The following is a 19,554-nucleotide window of genomic DNA, read 5'->3' as shown; positions in this document are numbered from 1 at the left end:
GACCTGATAGAAGCCGGCGTACCCCCGGATGTCCGCGTACGTCGAAAACAACGAATATATTTCCATTACGAAAGCTAAAAAAAAATATAATTCTATGCGTAGGACGGTTCCGGATGGACTCCTTTACTGGAGGCAGCGCAGGAGGGTCAATTTGCAGTGTGTCAAGCATTACTGGAGGCGGGGGCCACTCCAGATCTGCCCTGCGGAGAGGTGACGCCACTACATGCAGCAGTCGAAGTAGGCAACGAAGAAATGGTGCGGTGGCTACTCCGCCAGCCCGGGACATGGCCAAGACGATATAACGGAGAATTCTTTGCCTTTTTACTCGAAAAAGTACCCGAAGCAGTGACAGACTATTTGGATGTTTTTGCTACCGTTCTAAATCATTCGCACAAGGGGTACGAAGCGGTCAAGTATACGGATCTGAAGGTAATCTATGGTGAACCCATCGTACCAGTGAGTGATACGGCACTTGCATTAGTGGCCGAGAGCTCTGCTGCACATATGATACTGTCCCACCGACTGATGAGGTTAATATTACATGCAAAGTGGCATAGTTTTGCGCGGACCATGTTCCGACAAGAACTAACAGCGTACACGTTGCTAGTGGCGAGTTATTTTATCCCGACAGTATGGGGTAGTCCAGATTGGATTCATTTGAAGACAAAAACTCACAAAATGGTGGCTGCTCTGCGCTTTATTTCGTGGTTATTGAGTATTTTCCTGCTGCTTTGTGTTGAACGGAGTGAATGTCGAGGTGAAGGAGTACGGAGATATTTTTCATCGTTCTGGAACTGGATCGGTGTAACCACCTATGCGGCCATTATATGCTCAATTCCATTGGAATTTATATCGTTCTCGGAGTTAACGCAGCAAGCACGCAACAGTGTCCTCGCCTTGATCATAGTTTGCTTATGGATTAACTTGTTGCAGTTTCTACAAATGTCCCGAAACAGTGGACTTATTATCGCGATGATGGTGCACATGGTAAAGGATATCTATCGATTCTTTTTACTGTATTCCGTGTTTTTACTGGGCTTTAGTGGGGCGTTTTACCTGCTACTGGGGGGAACTAGTGGCTACGAGACTTTTACCACCTCCTTTATCACAGTCTATCTCATGCTGTATGGTCAACTTACCTACGACAATTTTAAGGATGCCAAAGGATACACCTGGTACACGAGCAACTTCTTGCTCCTCGTACATCTGCTGAGTGCCGTTGTAGTGCTTCTCAATATTCTCATCGCCATGATGGCCACGACGTATGCCGAGGTGTGGGACGCAGCCGAGGCTGAGGCATTACAGTCACACGCGCAAGCCATCGTACGTTTGGAAAAGGCTCTTACGCCTAAAGTTCGTCGTGAAAAATTCCTCGAACTACTTGCTGTATCCAAACCAAAGGCTGGCACACGAAGTACTCGAGAACGGCAGTACACCGTTCAGAAAGAGGAAGAACCGCAAGAAGATCTTTCAGTGAGTGCTCGAGAAGCCAGAAGACAAAATATTATACTTGGAGTTGCCAAGAAAATGAGGAAAATATCCAGCGTAAACAAATCTTCTCAAGCTAGAAATTCTCAGCAAAACCGCGTCGTACCAGTTGCAGAGTCAAGCGACGAAGTCGACCAACCCGGGCAAGATTATCCTCCAAAACTCAAGTATATCACACGGCAGGCTTCACGCTTCGCAGTCCATGAACTAGCACAGGACGTGGTTGCTCTTAATGCGGCCATGAAGAAGCCTGTCTATAGTGTTTTAGAAGACGGTGTGCGCTACGAAATCCCTAAAAAGTCAACCCGAGGTCAAGGAAAGGATGAAATGCAGCAACAACTAACTCTATCGCAACAAATACGACAGCAGCAACAGCTTGTAGATCTCCAGGCACAAGTGGAGCAACTTACCACTGCAATGACGAACCTTCAAGCCTCGTTATTAACCAAAAGAATTCCAGGACCACCGATACCAAAGTATTGACATGACGATTTATAATTACGCGATATGTCTACAAATTCTCCTACAGCTCAGCTACTTGTACTTTTCACTTGTGTTCCGTTGGTCGCACCATTTGTTGCAGCATGTCCTTGGCATAGCGCAAGCGTTTCGCTAGATCAGGTCGCTCTGATGTGAGGATTGCCGTTGATGACGAGAACACAGCCAAGTCACCGTCACGGTTCAGGTATGTTACAACGCGAGCGTTCGAGGATAATATGAGCTTCGATTTGTCGAAGAAATTGAACTGAATTGTCCCGTTCGAGAGCTGGAAGAGCACGGCATGACGAGTCTTGACCCACTTCTTAACAAACACCATCGATTGACTCGCTCCTTCGTCACTAGAATTTGTATCGGTGCCAACTTCTCGAGACGAGAGCACGAAAGAGCGGGCGAGTTGACTTTCTAGGGTATCCGCTTCGTCATTCTCCGCACGAGCGTCCACCAAATAGCCCTTAAAGTGACCAAGAAGAGTAACCTTCTTGTTCAGAGCTGGGTCGTAATTATCCATCGTGTATCGGATTTGTGGTTCTGGTCCTGGATTTTGACTGCTCTGGCGCTCAATGTACGCGAAAACTTTCCCATCAGCCGACGAAATCATCTTCGTCGAGTCATTGAAATACACGCCCGATCCGCCATTCGAGAGCATGTAGCCAATGCCGTACTTGGACGTGTAATCGACCCATTGAGAGATCCACAGAGTGGTAGGAATAAGCGGCTGAATCTCTTCAGCTTCATCGCGAATCTGCTTTAGCTTTTGAGCCTCCGCAACGATACTCGCAGCAGAGGAAGATGCACTTAATCTCCCATCGCTGCCATTACTACTGTGTTCTTGAAGGTAAAAGAACCGGGACAGTGACTTATATGCTGCTTCCAGGACGTTTTGTGACGTCTCCGCTGTTCCTGCGTGCGTCGCTGTCCTTCGGCTGGAGCTAGAAATGCCTGAAGATCTTCCTGATCCATCGCGCTTATAAGCAGGAGGCTGTGATCGCGCCAGCGGTGACGTCCCTGGGTCAGAAGCGCGTTGGTTCTCATCTCGTGTCTTTAACGGATACCTCTTCGACGCTGCTGGTGGCGGTGGAACACGAACTCCAGTTGATCTCGCAAAATCGCTGTCACTGTGTCGACTAGCGAACGACTGAGGCTTGCACGATGGCGGAGTGACCAGTAATGCCGTCCTGGGCAGCGCCGTGGGCACGAACTCATCAGCCAAGAACGGGTGCTTCAAAATCTGCTCTAAAGATGGTCGTGCGCCCGGATCACTTCGTAAAATACCGCGAATAAGCGACTGCGCTGAACGCGAAACATGTACAGTGTCTGGGAACTCGTACTGATTAGCACGGATACGTTTGTACGTGGCTTTGACATCATCTGTCTCAAAAGGAGGTCGGCCGACCAATAAAGTGTACATAACCACGCCCGTGGACCAAATATCCACTTCAAAACTGTGTCCGTCACCACGCTGCCCACTCAAAATTTCTGGCGCAATGTAGTTGGGTGTTCCGCACATTGTACGCTTGCGGTCTTCCGGATTATCCAGTCTGGTGGCCAGTCCAAAATCTCCGATTTTCAGTCGCATATCCGACGTGAGGAACAGATTCCCCAACTTCAGGTCGCGGTGGATCACTAGATTTTCGTGCAGATACGCCAGTCCCTCCACCAGTTGCCTCATGTAAAATCTGACCTCACTCTCGGATAATCTCTTCCTCCTTCGCATCAAGTCCGACAAGGACTGGTTTCGACATAACTCCAGCAGAATGTACGCGTTGTCCGAGTCTTCAAAGAAATGTTCGAATTGTACCACTTGCGGGTGATGCAGCGACTTGTGAATCTTGATTTCCGACGTAAACTATAAAAAAATCCGAGAAAGTACAACACAAGTAAAAATGTTTATCAGCAACAATCTCCACATCCACGCAAGGCCACAATGCTCTCACCTTCTGTTTGGCCTTGGGCTTCACCAACGAGCTCTTGGCCACCACTTTGCCTGCGTAAGTCTTGCCCGTCTGGTCACATTTTACCTCGTAACATCGAGCAAAACCTCCCTAAACAGCATAAAGCTCAAGTGAATCAGCATCAAAAACGCCTGCAACACTAGCTAGCGAGCACGCACCTTGCCCAGGAACTTGCCCTTAATGTACGTGCGTGTCTTGACGTAGCCCTGCGTGTCCAAGTACGCCTCGAGGATTTGATCCGGCACGACCGGCTGTGGTGTGGGCTCCTTCTTCTTCTTCTGCGCGGCCGGAGCAGGCGGTGGCACTGTATCGACTGGCCGATCCATATCTACGTTCTCGTCCTGGTTGTTAGCCTGCAACGCGTGGCCGGGGCTGGCCGCCCCGCTGCCTCGACGACTCTGCACAAGCTTGAACCGGTCGCTGTCGTACACGCGGCGTGACGCGTCGCTGCTGCTGCGTCGCTTGGCCCGCATTGTGGCCGACGTCTGGTTGCCGCCGGCCGCCGAGTTCTCCTTGCCCTCAGTCGACAGCAGCTCCGTCGGGTCGCGCGCCTGCATCGTCATGGCCGTCCGATGGTGACGACCCGGAGCAAACGGCGTTCAGATGTTCAAATTCAAAAGTACCGTGCAAAAAGTGGGCGCGACTGGATGGATAATATCCAAGGGACAAATTGATCATTCGTACTTAGTAATGGTATAACTGTACGGATCCGGAAGAACAATCCGAACAATCCCAAATCGCTCGCTTCGTTCCGAAGAACTATTCCCTCAGATCACAATAAAAGACCTCCGGGTACAGGCAAATCCGCAACCACGTTGGGTTTTACAGCTTCATTGGACCCAACAGAATGGCATGTCGTTTGGATTCATTTGCGCCAGCGGTTGTGTCCGTACTACCTGGATATGGGAACCAAGGAGTTCTGGAAATTTGATCCAGCAACAGAGGAAGTAAAGTTGCGTCCTATCCCTGGCAAAATGCTGCTCTTGTGTCTGGATGGATACAACAAGAGCAACGATGGTACGAGTGTTTACTGCTGCATTGACAAACAACTCGGTGTTGTCGATAGACTTGTCGTTTGTTCCTCGATGGCAACTCTTCGAAAACGAAAAATGGCAGACGATGCTCTTGAAAGGATCGAATTCTTTCGCATGAATTCATGGACGCAAAACGAGTATCTCGCTGCCGTCTCTAATGCAGTCTTCTACAGTAAGGTCATGGATGCCTTTGATGTAAACAATGTTTTCGACATGAACGACAACAGTGATGAAGTCCAGATGAGTGATGAAGAAAGGAAAAAAATATATGCCCTCAACAGGAAATACTACTATGCCCGGTGGCTCGTGTCGATTCATGTTCCAATATCACAAGCAGGAAGTTATGACCGCCCTGGAAAGTGCAGTTAAAACTGTTGAAAACAAGGCTGAACTGGTCTACTGTTGCAGCAGAGCTTCGCACTCTGATTCAATCAATAGCTTCTATGGGATGCACGATGATGGTGATCTGGGTGGTGGGCGGTTTCCTGTGAGCTCATAAACTGCCACTTTGTTTGCGCGAGAAGGTTGATCAGATATAGTTACTCTGTTGAAGAGCCAATTCAAATGGCTAAACGTGCCTGCGGTGTATGGGCGTCTACTTGAATGGTTGTTCTTTGCCTCGCTTCCAGATTGTGGGATGAAACTATACACCGACCACGGCGCTGCAAATGTTTTACCCCAAGTGAATGTCCTTGAGTTTGATCCAAAGAAAAACAATCCAGAAATGTAAAGGCAACCAGAGATGGTTGAAGCCTGTCGTGTGGAGCGAAGGAAGCTACGATGCGGTGTATTTCGACTCGGAAGCTGAAGAAGTCATTTTTGTCCAGTTGGTCCGATCCGACAAGCATAATTTCACAATGCGTTGCTTTTACGAGGTGCTCGACAAGCTGGTCCAAGCAGGAGTGAAGATCTCGAAATGATGATTTACTTTGTTGCAAGACGAGCAACACGTACAGTGTTGGCTCTGTTGAAGACCGAGGCCTCTTGGGAAAAATTAAACCGAGTTGGATCTGCCCAGAAGAAGATCACGTAAATGTGTGTGCTTTCGATCGGTTTTAGGTAACTAGGATGGTGCGCGATACGGATGAAGCACTGGTTTTACGTGTTGGTAGTTATTCGAACGCAGTTAGGAGAAGATCGGAGCTAGCACTTCATACATTTTCTTTCTTTCTAGGCTTAAAAAACGATGCCTCTGTTTACTTTCAGCTCTCGGTTCCTGTTGACTACTGTTGTCATGTGGATATCACTACGAATTGCCGTTCTTCAGCTCATAAGCCTCTTACTTCTTCAGTGAAGAAGTTTTTCACGCGGTGTATCTGTAAACCCGAGCTTTTCAGTTCGACCAGCTTAGACTTCTTAAAGGTGTTGACATGGACGTCGCTGCCGGTGATGAGGTTCTGTATGTCACTCCGTGTAAACTGTGCCGCGTTCCATGATTACTCGAGCGTATCTGGAACGTACTCAAGCTAGTGAGGGCAGTGCACGCGGACAAAAACCGAGAAAACATTCGGAGAGGAAGTAGCCACTCTTCAGCGCTTGTTATACGACGAATGGGGGTCGTTCTTGGTCACTCCGACGTGGTAGATCATGGAGTCTACGTAAACTAGCTTGGGTAGGGGCAAGAAAACTGTTCTTAGGTCGACCAGTGGGGGTTCTTCTAGCTGGCAGTTGCGTAGTCGAAGTAGAGATATCCACTGCGCTTCCTCGGCTGCGCGCCCATCTAGCTGCCTGCCGCATGGCCTCCCTTTGCTGGACCTGAGTCTGACTAGGTCTTCGAGTAGTAGTCATACGACGAGGACGTCGGGTGCTGAAGTGAGGGGCATCCACTTGAAGGAGACTATCAAAATCTGGTCGATACTGTCTGGCAGTGGGTCTTGTGGGTTTCAACACTGAGCGAGGCGTCCTTGATCGAGATGCGGCGGTCGGTTCACTCGGCGCTTGTTCATGAGGAGAAAGACCCGCGTCTTCCTCGTCTAATTGGTAGCTGGACGCGACTAACGAGTCCAAAATGTCGTATCCAGTGTGCGTATATCCTTCAGTATTCGTATCCTGTGTCGGCGTTGCAGTAGTCGATCGAGTGTCGCCACGTTTACCTGCACTACCTGGTCTCTTCATCGGGGTCTTCTCTTTAGGTGCCTTTGTAGCCGTTCGAGGCTTCACCGTTTCTTTTTCCTTCTTCTGTTGTAATTGCAATTGTTGCAGTAGTTTCTTCTGTCTCACTCTGATCTTCTCGGACAAGTCCAGAGATTCCTGTAGTGAATCGCAGTGGACTTTAAGCTTCTCGTAGGCCTTCTTGGTCTTCTCCACATCCCGGTTTTTCTTCTCTGCAACGGATAAAGACCTTTTAGTCCTTTCCAGCTCGAATTTGAGTTGATCTCTCTCAGTCGTGATGTTATGCAGCTCTCTTAACGTCTTGACAATGCTGTTCTTGCCTCCAGTCCCTGTCACCTGCTCCTTGACATTTTTCTGTCGTTTATCTACGGCTCTAGGCGTCTGGATGGCACCAAAATGCACATGTACAGTAATGAGACTCTCCTCTTTCGTTCTAGACCGTTCTCGCCATCATATCGCGTACCTTATAACTCTTAACTTCCTCCTCTTCCTGTCGGGGGGTATAGAGGAAACTTGACGCATCTAGCGACGTGTTCCGACTGCCATTGGCTCGCAGCTTGAGTGTGAGACTGGCCACGTCCTTCTGCAGCTCTTCTAGCCGCGTTTCCAGCCTGTTACGGCGTCTAAAATGCGAGTTTGCATAGGTCCAGTTCTGGTCATGCGGTTCCTCGGCTTTGTTCTCGTCTTGCTCTTCTCCATGAAATCGAGGAGCGGTGATGGGGCTAGGACCGTCGCGGAAGTGCCAGTCCTTGCTGCTGGAGGCGTCCATATCGTCTACCGAGCGCTGACGCTGCTGCTCGGGCGTCGTGAAGGAGAAGGACGGCGAGTCCTGCAGAGAAGCCATGTTTTGATGTGCAAATGGCGCCAACGTATCCATTTCAAATTGAGTTGGTGTGGTGCACGTACAGTTTGCTCTGAACATATGGATACATGTAGCCATGCTGCGTGAACAGACGCAAGTTGAAGCATTAACGGACTTGGGCTGCACATGCCAGGCGAGAAACGGCATGTGGCTGCGTTGGCGGGGGAGAAAGAGGCTCTTGGAGCGAACTGGAAGTCGGCACAGTGTGTGACATCGCTCTATGACTCGTATATTCAAGTGCAGAAGGAGAACGAGCAGCTGCGTGAAGATGTTCGACGACTCGAGCAGAGCGAGTTGCTGGCAAAGGTCAACGTGATGCAAGAGCCTCAAGACACGAGATACGATCAATTAGAGCAGGAGATCAGACTCCTACGTAGTGAGAAGTTGCGGATGGAGGAGACCCATCGACTGGAGCTACAGAAGCTCGAAGCTCGTGTAGCCATGAGTGAGACCCAGCACCAGCAACTTGTAGCCAAGTACAACGAGAGATTTGAATTCGATCCACTTGAAGCCAAACGAGCCGCGATGGCTGTCAAAACCATGCAGAATACACTACAGAACGTTGTTCTGGAGAAGGAGGAAATTGGAATACGATACGGAGAGCTTAAGGACCAATACCGGAAGTTCCATAACGAACAGATGGATACAATCCAGAAATTAAAACAACAACTGAAGATGCTAGAGCAGCAGAGAGTCAGGAATGGACACCAACGAGTGGTTAATGCGTTGGCAACTTGGTCGACGAATAAGGTGCTGAACGCGTGGAATAAGTGGATCGAGCAGGCAAAAGAGAAGAGGCGAATCGATGAGAATACTCAGAAAATGGCTACATTTGAACGTAAAGTTGACGACCAAGTTGCGAAGATTAGAGGGAACCAGGCTGCAAATTTTGCAATGAAGCTACTGCAACAAGCAGCAAGACGAGATTTCATGCTATGGAAAGATTATGCACGCCAAAAAGTGGAGCGACGCAATAAGAAATTTAAATTTCAAGAAGAACACTCAAGAAGAATTCTTCAACGCGTTATGACATGTTGGCGGCAAGATTTTCAAAAAGAGAAGGATATTCGGGATGGAATTTTCAAAATCGAACGGCTTCTAACTTTTAGCTTACGTCGTTGCGGGGTGAGAAAGTGGAGTATAGAGATGTTCCGTCTTGCATTAAAGGAGAAGGATCAGAGATGGAGCGCTTTGAACGGGACGGTGGAGCTCCAGACCACGAGACTTATCGATTTAGAGAGGGATCTTGATGAAGCTCGAAATGCAAACCGAGAACTTCAGATACGCCAGGAGGAGGAAAAGATGAAATATGCTAAGAAAATCGAGAAACAACAAGCTGCTGCACTAGCAGTGCGTCAGAAACTCGGGCGGTTCTTCACTAAACAATCTGATCGACAATTACTGAAAGATACACTGCGTGAGTGGAAGACTATGGCGACGTATCTGCTCGGAGTAAGGCAACATTCCGACTTGGCGCTAGCAAAAATGAAGATACTTAAGCTCAAGAGATCTGTGGATATCTGGCATCATAGAGCGCACCAGACTCACAGCAAACGTTTGAAAACCCAACAGATTATCAGTCGAATGCGTTACTTAGGTGTTCTAAAATGCTTCAACTCTTGGAAGGAATCCATCAAGCATCAGAAGACACGAAAAGCAGCTCTATTGTACGCTGTGAACCGGATACGGAACCGAGGCGTATCGCGTTGTTTCTTGCAGTGGGCGGCTTATAAAGAGCAGCGAATAGCTCTTCAAAGTGGAATCAAAACCATGGCTACCTGTGCTATCAAACAGCAAGTTTTCTTCATGTTCAGCTTATGGAAAGAGCGAGTTGAGGAGCTGAAAATTGCGGCTCAAGTGCGACAGCAGCAAATGATCCAACGTGCCTGGGAAAATCGCCTGGAACAAGCGAAACGAGATTTAAATTTCCAACGCGAATGTTTTACTCGATGGTACAAAGTGGTTCTTCAAAGGCAAAGGCAAAATATTGTTGTGAAAAAATGTTTGAATCGACTAAAAAATGGGTCTTTGGCAAAATCGCTTGGTAGTTGGCGGGAGTTTGTCGAAACTCGAAAAACCCAACGCGATCTAGTGCGTCGATGGGTTACACGATGCAATACTGGCGCGTTACAGCGTACGTGGAATCGGTGGCAACGGCAAATGGTGTTGAAAGAGCAGCAGATTTTGATGCTGCGTCTTCAGCAACAGAGAGATGCTGAGTTAAAACAACTGGAGACTGAATTTGAGTTGTATCGGAAGACTCAGGAGACACTTCGTGAAGCAGCGGAACAAGTTCAGAGAGAACAAGAGAATACGTTAAAAGAAACGAGGACTCGTCTACAAGAAGAGACAAAAAGAGTTGAACGCTTGGGATGTGCAGTGAAAAGCTTGTGCTCTAGTAAAGACCGAGGATCTACGCGGTTGCGAGTCTTTAAAGCGTGGCTTAGCGTAACTCGACAATCGATTCACAACCGCAGCACTGTCGAGACATTCCAGACTGCGTTGAACGTCCGACAAACGCGTGCAGTTATGGCAAAGTGGAGACGTTTTACTGTTCAGCAACGACGTCTAAGAGCGGTATTCATCACAAGTTTATCATGTTTCTCGCGTTGGTGGCAGATTCAGTGCTTTGCCGCATGGAAAGAAGCTCGACGGAGGAGTAGAGCTGTGCAAGTATTCTCCACTTTGTTGATTCGTAACTCTGAAATCTCCACATCTCGAGGAGTATTTACAGCATGGAGAAAGTTGGCGAGGAAGAATCATTTGTTGCGTAAAACATTAGAAAAAGTCTGGTTAGGCTCTGTGCACGCTAAGATGCGTCAACAATTTAGACATTGGGTGGAATTTACCAAGGCAGAGGCAGCGAAAGAGCAGATTGAAAAGCGAAATGTTGCATTAGTTGCGATCAGAGCTAAAATTTGGTGGAAGCAGTCTGTATCGACGATGCGTTTTTACTTTTCAGAGTGGAGAGAGACGATTGAAAAGAGGAAGAAACAGCGTCTAGCAGAGCGAAAGCTACTTCTATTCCAGCAAACGCGTCTCGTTGCAGTGTGCTTTAAAGCGTGGTCTGAGCTTGTGGTGATAAAGAGCAAAGAAGAAGATCGAAATCAACATTTTTCGCGCTGGTTACACAAAATTCAGTATCGAAAGCAACAACGCGCAATGACATTATGGAAAATTCTTGTTATCCGGAACCAACAGCGCGACTTGGAAGAACTGAAGAAGGTGAGGAATACTCAGCAAGAGGAGCTGCGTCTTCAGCGGGAAGAAATCGACTTGCTGATGCAAAATGCTGCTGAAATGAAGCGCAAACTGGCTGCTGTCACCGACGATCACGACGAATCTACAACAAAAATGCAGTATTTGACTGAATTTGGGTTGCTGACAAAATATTTCAATGTGCTTAAATTTCGGGTTTCAATGAAAAGATACCAACACCAAGCAGTCCACTTATCCCATAGGAGTGCTCGTCGACGACAGCTCGCAGAAATGTTCTCCAACTGGTATTCGTTCTCGCAGAAAAGTCGTGCGTTAAAGCTACGTGTTGCTCAAAAAATCGGACGCAATGACACTTTTCTTTCGCGTAATATATTACGACAATGGCGATCTCTTGCTTCACAGCAGCGCGTGGTCAAGCAAAAACAGCGTAAATTACAACATCGAATCCGTACCCGTATCATCAGAAACACATTCAAAGAATGGTTTGTATCAATTCGTCGAGAAAGGAACATTTCTACAGCAATGAATCAACTGGAGATCATTGCTCGACGACTGAAGTTGAAGTTCACACTGTTATCGTGGCATCAAAGAACTATTCAGGAGAGGAATCAAGCTATTCGAGAGAAAGAAAAGCAGAAGAGAATCATGCAGTTTTTGATGGGCAGACTAGAAGCGGTGCTTGTGTGTACGTTCCATTCGTGGAAAGAGTTCGCACAGTTTAATCAGACCACTCGCGCTCAAGCTCTACAGCGTTATACCACGAAATGCCAAACAATACTGGCAATGTGCTGGAATGCCTGGTGCTCGACTGTACAGACGGCGCGGCTTCAACGCAAATCTACTCGGTGTATACAGACCATGATGAAGCGCTTTTACTATCGCATTGCGTTGTCACGATGGAGACGATATCGATTCATGAGCCAGATTGGAACACTACAGACTGGCAACGAAACTCTATCGAACCAAGTAGCAGAGACTACGCAGAAGCTACAAAGCAAATCGATGAGTGTAGACGAACTGTCAACTGAATTGATCAAACTCCAAGAAAAACTCGATGAAGCAGAATCGAGATCCTCAGCTGTGAGTTTAGAAGTCACATCTCAAGAGGTAAAAAGCAGCAAGCACTTGTTTTGTCTAAAGGCGCTAAGCAAGATATTGGCCAAGCGAACTGTACCCAGAGAGCTGTTCGAAGCGTTCTCTCTATGGAAAACTAAACTATTTGGTATTCAAAGAAAACATCGTGCCCTAGTTAGTGTGGCTAATATTCGACAAAGAAGGAAGCGTTTGTTCGCATTTTGGTTGTGGAAGGTCAAGATACTGCGATGGCGACAGCTTGATTCTCTCAGAAGACTATGGGGCCGAAGTGATCTGCTGGAAATTCTCCAACGTTGGAGGAAGTTCTCAATTGCTCAAGCAAAGCTGAGACTATTCCTCACAAAGCGTTGTCTGCTATTGTACTCCGATCGGTGTTCACCTGTTTCAATTACATTTCGACTCTGGAAGACCAAGGCAGCAGCGATTGATCAGCTTGCAAAACTCCACACGAAGCTTCGAAACGAACAAGACTCATCTACTGCTCATTTACGGAGATTGGCGCTAGGCAAATGGTGCTGGATAGCGTACCATCACCGTCTTCGACAGATGCGAGCTTTCCTTTCGCACTGTTACGTTAAGTCGACTAAAAACAACGCTGTAAGACATCGCCGCTTTATCGAGGAGATGCAGTTGAATAGTGAGGCTGCAATAGCAAAAGTTAGAGAACAAAGCGAAGCGAGAACTCAAGAAGAGATGGGGGCGTTATCAGCTGCAGAGGAGCAATTGACTGCTGGAGCTTCGTTTCAAGCACTGCAGACGCTAGTTCGTCGTTTATTCCAGCCAACCTCGTTAAAAGACCTTTTTGTCGGTGTGTCCAGCACTTTTGCCCAGATTTTACACGGCAGTGCAGCAGTTCTGTTCCTCTTCGACCCAAGTAGCAATGAACTGTGGACGCAGCGCGAAGAGAATCAACTGATTCAAGTACCAGCATCTCTCGGAATTGCTGGTAGTACGTTATCCAGTGGATCAACGCTACTCATCGTGGATGTCTCAGCAGATCCACGTTTCCATCCCATGGTCGATCAATTCGCGCTGAGCGGCTTACAACAGGATGATTCGACAGTTTCTCGATCAAATTTGAACTATTCAAAGCCAACGCATGGCATGGTATCATCAGCTCTCGTCTCCACTGATGGTTCGTAAAATATTGAAATATTACCTCGTTCCCTTACTGACTCGATGCTGTATAGGTGCAGTATACGGAGTTCTCCAAGTGGCTTTCCCGACATCGAGTCTTTCTCCAATCGGCCGGCGAATTCTTGTCACTCAAACGCAGCTTTACAGTAAAATATGCTGCTTCTATGGTAAGTTATTTTAATTTTATATTTATCTTTGAAATTTATTTTACAACTAACCTTGGGATATTTTACAGTGGAGCAGGTAATTTTCGAGATGCTTCGCAATTGTCGTGATCGCGTTCGAGCTCGAGTTCCCGAGAAGTTTATCAAGTTATTCAAGCAAAACAAAAACTGGCGGAAATATTACGCGTTGATCGAGCGGAAAGCTGTGGAGTTAGACAACAAGCTTCGCGACGTGCTGGAAGAGCGCGAGCAGCTCATTGTATCCAAGAATGAACTGCAAACTAAACATCAATTATTGAAGGACAAACTCGAATCTAGTGAACGCAACACGAAAAATGTCAGCAAATTGGTGACTGATTGGAAGAAGAAGATGACCAAGTGGCAAAAGGTTCTGGATGAAAAAGACCAAGCGATTGCTGAAAAATCCAGCGCACTTGAGAGAGTAGAGAGAGAATTTGAGCACTACAGACGAGAGCGACGCAGTAAGGACTTACAGTCTGTGCTGAATTCACCTCGGACTACACATGAAGAGTGTGATGACTCTCCGTCGCTCAGCGATCGTGGCCAGCTCAGTATCCTCAGAGCAGATAAAACCAGACTCAAGAGTCAACTAGTACGCGCAGAAGCAGATAATCTGCTGCTTGTCAAGGCCATCAGCATCTCCCGCAGCCAACATGGAGAATTACCGAGAACAATCCAAGCAGAAGTGACTCGAGTAGCCACTCGAGTTTCACGTCGTGCATCATCCGAAGAATAAACGATAAAAGAGAGGTTAACCTACACAAAAGTCCAATATTTCCAAAGTTATTTACTCGGTGTCAAGAGTGTAGTCCGCGGTCTCCTTGGCCAACGCAGTGCGGTAGCGGTCTTGCAATATCTGGGATAGTAACTCGTGCGTTCCCAACGCCTCAGTGACTCGAACGTCCACACTTGGGTGTCTCGCACGGACGTCATCAATGATCTCTTCGATATCTCCCTTCTCGCCAGCATGGCGGCCGTTAGAGAAGAACATCTTGGCACAGACTACGATCCCCTTCTTCACGTTGTAGCGGTCCAGCGCCAATGCCAGCAGAGGATCGTTGAAGTCGTATTCAGCACCTTCACGACGCTCCATACACGCAGTTTCAACCTTTACGTGCTGGTAGGTTTTTAACAGACCACGCAGTTCTTTCGCTACAAACTCGCGCGATTCATGCACGTCTCGGCTCGGAGTACCATGGTCTACCACAAGTACAGTCACGTCTTCATTCACAGTCTCAAAGTCCACAACTTGGTGGATACGTTCCAATAAAATCTGAGCGACGCGAGTGTCGTTAGCGTTCTCTTGATCCACAAGACATCCACCAACACGAACAGCGAGGGACCCCGACTTTGGTGAGGCTTCCCACACCTTGTTAATCGTCTTGGGCAAGAACTCCGTCAACGTCGAGCTTTTGCCAAAGAACAAAGGTAGAACGATAACCTCGCTAGCACAATCACCACGTGTAGCAAGATGCTCGGTCAACACCATCTCCAACGTCTTGGCTTCGAGTCCATTGAGTTCCTGAGGTTCCACACGGTTGGAGAACCGGAAGCTGCACGGAACTACAGGTTGACCCAGAGCACGACTAAGTCGAAAGCTGATCTGACGTAGGTCCAGGTACGGTTCTGCACGTAAGGATCCAATGTTCACAAGCACCACCAGACGTTGAGTAGCCGTAACGGGAGAAGAATAGCCCTTGGTGGACTCTCCTTTGGCCAGTTGTTCCTCCTCAATCACCTGCGCTAGAAGACCTTCACGATACGTTGGGTATATCAACTTGACGCCAAGTTCCTCTTTGATCCGGCGATTGGAACAGATCTTGCTCTCCGCGTAGAAACTCTTGGCCATGGCGCTCATGTTCTTCTCAGCGTCTTCCCATGACTGACTTGGAGGCACCGGAATGCCCAGTAATTCGCATGCATAGGCTGTAACTTCATCGGCCGGTGCTGGTTCGTCGTCGCACATGTTGTAGATCCCTCCGGGGTTCGGACGAGCTGCAGATGCCAATAAAATATTGACAATATCGTCGACATGAACGCGGTTAAATTTCCTCCCAGGAATGTGGATCCTCGACGCTGTGCCGCTACGAACTTTGGTGATAGTTCCTCGACCGGGTCCATAGATTCCAGCAATTCGGAAAATATGAGCAGGAAGCCTCGAATCGAGCCACAATCGCTCAGCCTTGATCCGCATTTGTGATCGCTTTACCATCGAACCGACCGGCGCGGATTCATCCACTACAACTCCATTGGTCTCTCCATACACCCCGATGGTGGACAGGTACCCCACCCATTGTACCGAGTCTTTAACGGCACGGATCAAACTATCCCCAAAAATTGACAAAACCGGGTCCTCCTGGCCGTCAACACGCCCCGTAGGCACGGAAACCAGTACGTGAGTGACTCCCTTAAGTGCGTCTTCGAGTGACAACGCGTTGCTGTCGCTCCATTTGTCCCCGTCGAAGAGGAACACGTTTGGTGGCAAAGTCTCCGATCCTTCGAAACGGAATAACTCCGGGTCCGATTGCGACAATTGCGTCGCGGCCTCCACAGAGCGAACGGTACCTGAAACGGAGTAGCCGAGGGAGTGGAATGCACGAGCAGCTCGGGACGCAGAGTAGCCCAGGCCGAACACGAACAGCTTGTTAGAGGACATGCTTTTGGCGTAAGTGACGTCAGTGCAACAATGAGAGGCTGCGGTTTTTTTACCGCAAGTACCATTTGTATGGTACTGTTTTGGACCAATCAGAGTGAGCTTGAAGTGGCAAGTATGACGGCATGCACATTGTGAATCACAACTTCGAATTTGTGATGTTTTCTTTTTTTTATTTGAGCACACTGTAGTGCATGAAGGAGATTCCTTGTCACTTTCTTGAAGATGTTACATCTTGACCAACATAGCATTTTTCCTTTTTTATTAAGATCTTGAAGAACTAGTACGCTTGATAAGCTGTCCTTGAGAGATTGAGTTGTGACGCATCCGTGCGAGGTCTTTAAGTATTGAGTTGATGGTTGAAGTGACTGCAAGGTACAGTATCACGCTCGTACAGGGTGCACTGTCAGCCCTTCATTGTTTCTGCACTGTGCATATTGTTCCGATGTACACATTGCAGAAACAACGGCGTATGAATACGCACAGTGCAAGCAGCAATATGCACAGTGCAGATAATCGATGTGTGTTCAGCCCTTTTTGAGTCAGCTGATACCGCCACGATAGTGAAGTACCTGCTTGCCTCACGAAATGTTGTTTTTCATGTGCACTTGCACAGCATACGAACTGTCACGTTGGATCGAAGAGCTGGGTGTACATGTAGTCAGACGAGGAGCATTGTCTCTGCAGTTCACTGCTTGGATGAGCTGACTTAGGCGCCATCTCTTGATATCGCATCGCTCAGCGCCCTTCGCTTGACAATCCAGACTAAGATTCGTACTTCGAGATCATCCCACAACGCAATTTACTGTCGTTGCCAATAGGCTCGTTGGTCAGCGCCATGTTCGGCCCCGACCGGTGTCCGCAGATCAAACTCTCTCTTGAGGAGCGCGCAATGTACGACTACGCGGCGAGGAAGTTCTTGCAGGACACCGTGGCCGAGCGAGCCAACTTTAACCCCAAGAAGATCGACCCACAGTACTGGGCGTTCGTGAAGCGCCGAAAAGAGGTCAGCGTCTTCAACAGCGTACCCGGTTCAACGAACCCGTCGATCATCGTCATGGTCGGCACGGGTCTCATTGACGGCCGCCTCGAGGACGTAATGGGTGGTTTGTATTGCGAGACTACGGACGAGCTTCGGACTGCCAAAGTTCTACTAGGCTACGACCTTAAGGACGGATCGGTGCTCAACGTGCATGAACGCCGCACACCGGAAGATCCGTTCCGGTTTGCAGGTATCAAGTGGTTCGCTGGTAGGTGTGCGTGGGGTTTGCTACACGATCGAGACGCACTAACCTACGAGCGAATGGGTACCACGACGGACGCCCGCGGCCACGAGCTCGCTTACCACACGTTGCAGTCGATCAAGAGACCAGAGTGGCCGTCCGAGGCCACGCCCGGAATGCTGCGTCAACACACTGCGTCGTGCTATCTCTATCGTCGTCATAAACGCACCAACAAGACGGAGATCTTCCTATGGGGATCCATTCTAAAATTTGGATCTGCACCGGAGAAGGCCATACAGCTAGGCGTTGCCAGTACTTGGCTTAACGTCGTTAATAGTCCCACCGGTGGTCGAGCCAAGAACTTCAGCACACTTATGGACGAAGCCGACAGCCACCAGTGGTTGCCCTCCAGGTATTGTAACTCGCGTCGCGTGTCATTTGCACCCGTACTGTGCTTGCTGTCTCAACGCAAAGCTAACGTTCGATCATTGTCCTGTCTTCCCATGAAGCTCGACCTGCCACGTCTGTGCGCGAAAGCCGAAGTTGGGGTCGTATCCCCACTGTGCGGGTTGTCATCAGGTGCGTCCACTGCTCTATGATTGTCAATCAAGGCTTAGTGGTTATTGAACAAATCCGACACTAAACACTGCGTTTTTTGTTGTTGTTGTTGTTGTTGTTGTTGACCATCGACAGACCATGTGCAAGGACTGCTCCGAGCAGCATCATATTTTCCAGCTTAGCAAGTCCGGACGAGCTAAGAAGAGGCTGTTCTGTGCCGTGTGCGTCAAGAATGCCACGGGTAGGACCCACCTCGGTAGTAGGCGAAATTTGTTAGACTCGGGCTATGACATGAGCGAGTGCTCTACAAGCGGCACCGACAGCATGAGCAGCAGCAGTCGAAGCAGCCGCAGCGACAGCTTTTTCAGCCGCACGTTCAGCTTCAAGCGACCACCCGATCCGTTCCGTCCACGCGTGTCTCTTTCGGACGACGAGGCACCGGACGAATTGGACCTCGATTGGTAGAGCAGCGGCAGGATGATGGCGTACGAAGAGCGTGGTCATGCGTGAACTGTGCATAAGCATCAATATAAACGCAAAATACATGCACTCGAGCGTCGAGACGAACTTCAATCGCTTGGTATTTATGACTCATGCAACATGGCCCGCTCCCTTGCGATTTGCAACCTACAGGTGGAGGTCAGTGAAACAGGTCTTTCGTGTCAAAAGCTGCGTGGCGAATGAAGTGCGATGGAGAGCAACCACGGTCAGAAAAACAACATGCGCCAATGTTACCTGAACTGCTCAACGCTGTAAAACATTTATAGCTTTCCGGTTAGAGTTTTCCTTGTGGCCTTAACGAAGGCGTTGTTCATGGGAAAACACTACCAGGAAACCTGCGAGTCAACTGTTTTGACGCGATCGTTCATCGAAATCTCTTTTCGAGTGCCACGCGGACACGAGCAAGTGTAATCAAGCAGAAAGTACTAAATTGTACTTTTATGATCCAAAAGTATTTTGCTTTTGCTTTACAATAACAAACGGGCTCCATCATTAAATGTTGTGTTCAGCTCTTTTTAAAAGACAGTAGTAGATAATTCTAGCACTTCCATAGCCAAGACTTAATCAATGATGTGCCCTCAACTAGAGGCGACGTTTTGGTCTGGGAGAACAGTGACTTGCTCTAGCGTAATTTACTCGTACGCTCAGAATGAACATACTGGTGGAAAGCGAAGTTTGAAAATACTCAAAAAAAAAAAAAAAAAAAAAAAAGTAGAATAAGTGAAAAGTCTCGTAGCATAGCGTAGCCAATGTTATTAAGCGTAGCTACTGGTGCGACCCCACGCAAATGTCGCTTGCGAAGTGCAATAAAAAACACAAAATATTTATTGTTCGACAAATCGCGTCTTCAGACAACTTTGAGAAGATGATAGTGTTCGCTTAGCCAAAATCTGTGGACTATGGACTCCTCTCAATAATCGAATATCACCCCGACATATTCATGACGATGCCCCATCAACTGCAAGTGGTGTGTTGGCGATGAGAACAATGTCAGGTTGTTTTTTTGCAATGAATATTAGCCACCCGTGAGTTAG

At 48.1% G+C, this 19,554-nt stretch overlaps 8 protein-coding genes across 11 annotated transcripts; 5 read left to right on the top strand and 3 right to left on the bottom strand.

Moving 5' to 3' along the window:
- On the top strand, positions 1–869 carry PPTG_22878 (hypothetical protein). Its single transcript, XM_008907008.1, has 2 exons — positions 1–36; positions 103–869. Exon 2 carries the CDS (start codon positions 114–116, stop codon positions 300–302), a length of 189 nt encoding a protein of 62 aa, XP_008905256.1. The 5' UTR covers positions 1–36; positions 103–113; the 3' UTR covers positions 303–869.
- Positions 870–934: 65 nt separating this feature from the next.
- On the top strand, positions 935–2,056 carry PPTG_11821 (hypothetical protein). The gene has a single exon (XM_008907007.1). The coding sequence runs from the start codon at positions 943–945 to the stop codon at positions 1,969–1,971; it is 1,029 nt and encodes a 342-aa protein (XP_008905255.1). The 5' UTR covers positions 935–942; the 3' UTR covers positions 1,972–2,056.
- Positions 1,951–4,558, bottom strand: PPTG_11820. 2 transcript variants are annotated; one of them, XM_008907005.1, is made up of 3 exons: positions 4,100–4,558; positions 3,924–4,031; positions 1,951–3,835 (listed from the first exon to the last, which is right to left on the bottom strand). In XM_008907005.1, the coding sequence occupies exons 1-3, from the start codon at positions 4,502–4,504 to the stop codon at positions 2,036–2,038; spliced, it is 2,313 nt and encodes a 770-aa protein (XP_008905253.1). In that variant the 5' UTR covers positions 4,505–4,558; the 3' UTR covers positions 1,951–2,035. The 2 variants fall into 2 exon arrangements, with proteins under 2 accessions (XP_008905253.1, XP_008905254.1); XM_008907006.1 differs by having other exon boundaries at positions 3,924–4,558.
- Positions 4,559–4,843: 285 nt separating this feature from the next.
- PPTG_22877 (hypothetical protein) lies at positions 4,844–5,466 on the top strand (the record flags this gene model as incomplete). The annotated part of the gene is made up of 2 exons (XM_008907004.1): positions 4,844–4,958; positions 5,414–5,466. 2 exons carry the CDS (start codon positions 4,844–4,846, stop codon positions 5,464–5,466), a joined length of 168 nt encoding a protein of 55 aa, XP_008905252.1.
- A 592-nt stretch (positions 5,467–6,058) lies between these two features.
- PPTG_11819 (hypothetical protein) lies at positions 6,059–7,957 on the bottom strand. The gene is made up of 2 exons (XM_008907003.1): positions 7,551–7,957; positions 6,059–7,468 (listed from the first exon to the last, which is right to left on the bottom strand). The coding sequence occupies exons 1-2, from the start codon at positions 7,929–7,931 to the stop codon at positions 6,515–6,517; spliced, it is 1,335 nt and encodes a 444-aa protein (XP_008905251.1). The 5' UTR covers positions 7,932–7,957; the 3' UTR covers positions 6,059–6,514.
- Positions 7,958–8,075: 118 nt separating this feature from the next.
- On the top strand, positions 8,076–14,377 carry PPTG_11818 (hypothetical protein; the record flags this gene model as incomplete). Its single annotated transcript, XM_008907002.1, has 3 exons — positions 8,076–13,398; positions 13,454–13,567; positions 13,636–14,377. The coding sequence occupies 3 exons, from the start codon at positions 8,076–8,078 to the stop codon at positions 14,319–14,321; spliced, it is 6,123 nt and encodes a 2,040-aa protein (XP_008905250.1). The 3' UTR covers positions 14,322–14,377.
- PPTG_11817 (hypothetical protein) lies at positions 14,294–16,260 on the bottom strand. Its single transcript, XM_008907001.1, has one exon. It carries the CDS (start codon positions 16,239–16,241, stop codon positions 14,373–14,375), a length of 1,869 nt encoding a protein of 622 aa, XP_008905249.1. The 5' UTR covers positions 16,242–16,260; the 3' UTR covers positions 14,294–14,372.
- Positions 16,261–17,005: 745 nt separating this feature from the next.
- Positions 17,006–18,927, top strand: PPTG_11816 (hypothetical protein). 3 transcript variants are annotated; one of them, XM_008906998.1, is made up of 3 exons: positions 17,006–17,873; positions 17,971–18,040; positions 18,155–18,927. In XM_008906998.1, exons 1-3 carry the CDS (start codon positions 17,077–17,079, stop codon positions 18,482–18,484), a joined length of 1,197 nt encoding a protein of 398 aa, XP_008905246.1. In that variant the 5' UTR covers positions 17,006–17,076; the 3' UTR covers positions 18,485–18,927. The 3 variants fall into 3 exon arrangements, with proteins under 3 accessions (XP_008905246.1, XP_008905247.1, XP_008905248.1); XM_008906999.1 differs by having other exon boundaries at positions 17,006–18,040; XM_008907000.1 differs by lacking the exon at positions 18,155–18,927 and having other exon boundaries at positions 17,971–18,112.
- The last annotated feature ends 627 nt before the right edge of the window (positions 18,928–19,554 follow it).

Source organism: Phytophthora parasitica (genome assembly GCF_000247585.1).
Source record: "Phytophthora parasitica INRA-310 unplaced genomic scaffold supercont2.25, whole genome shotgun sequence".
Taxonomy (NCBI): Eukaryota; Oomycota; class Peronosporomycetes; order Peronosporales; family Peronosporaceae; genus Phytophthora; species Phytophthora nicotianae.
Note: the sequence above shows the minus strand (reverse complement) of the source record. Positions and strands in the feature narration are given on the sequence as shown.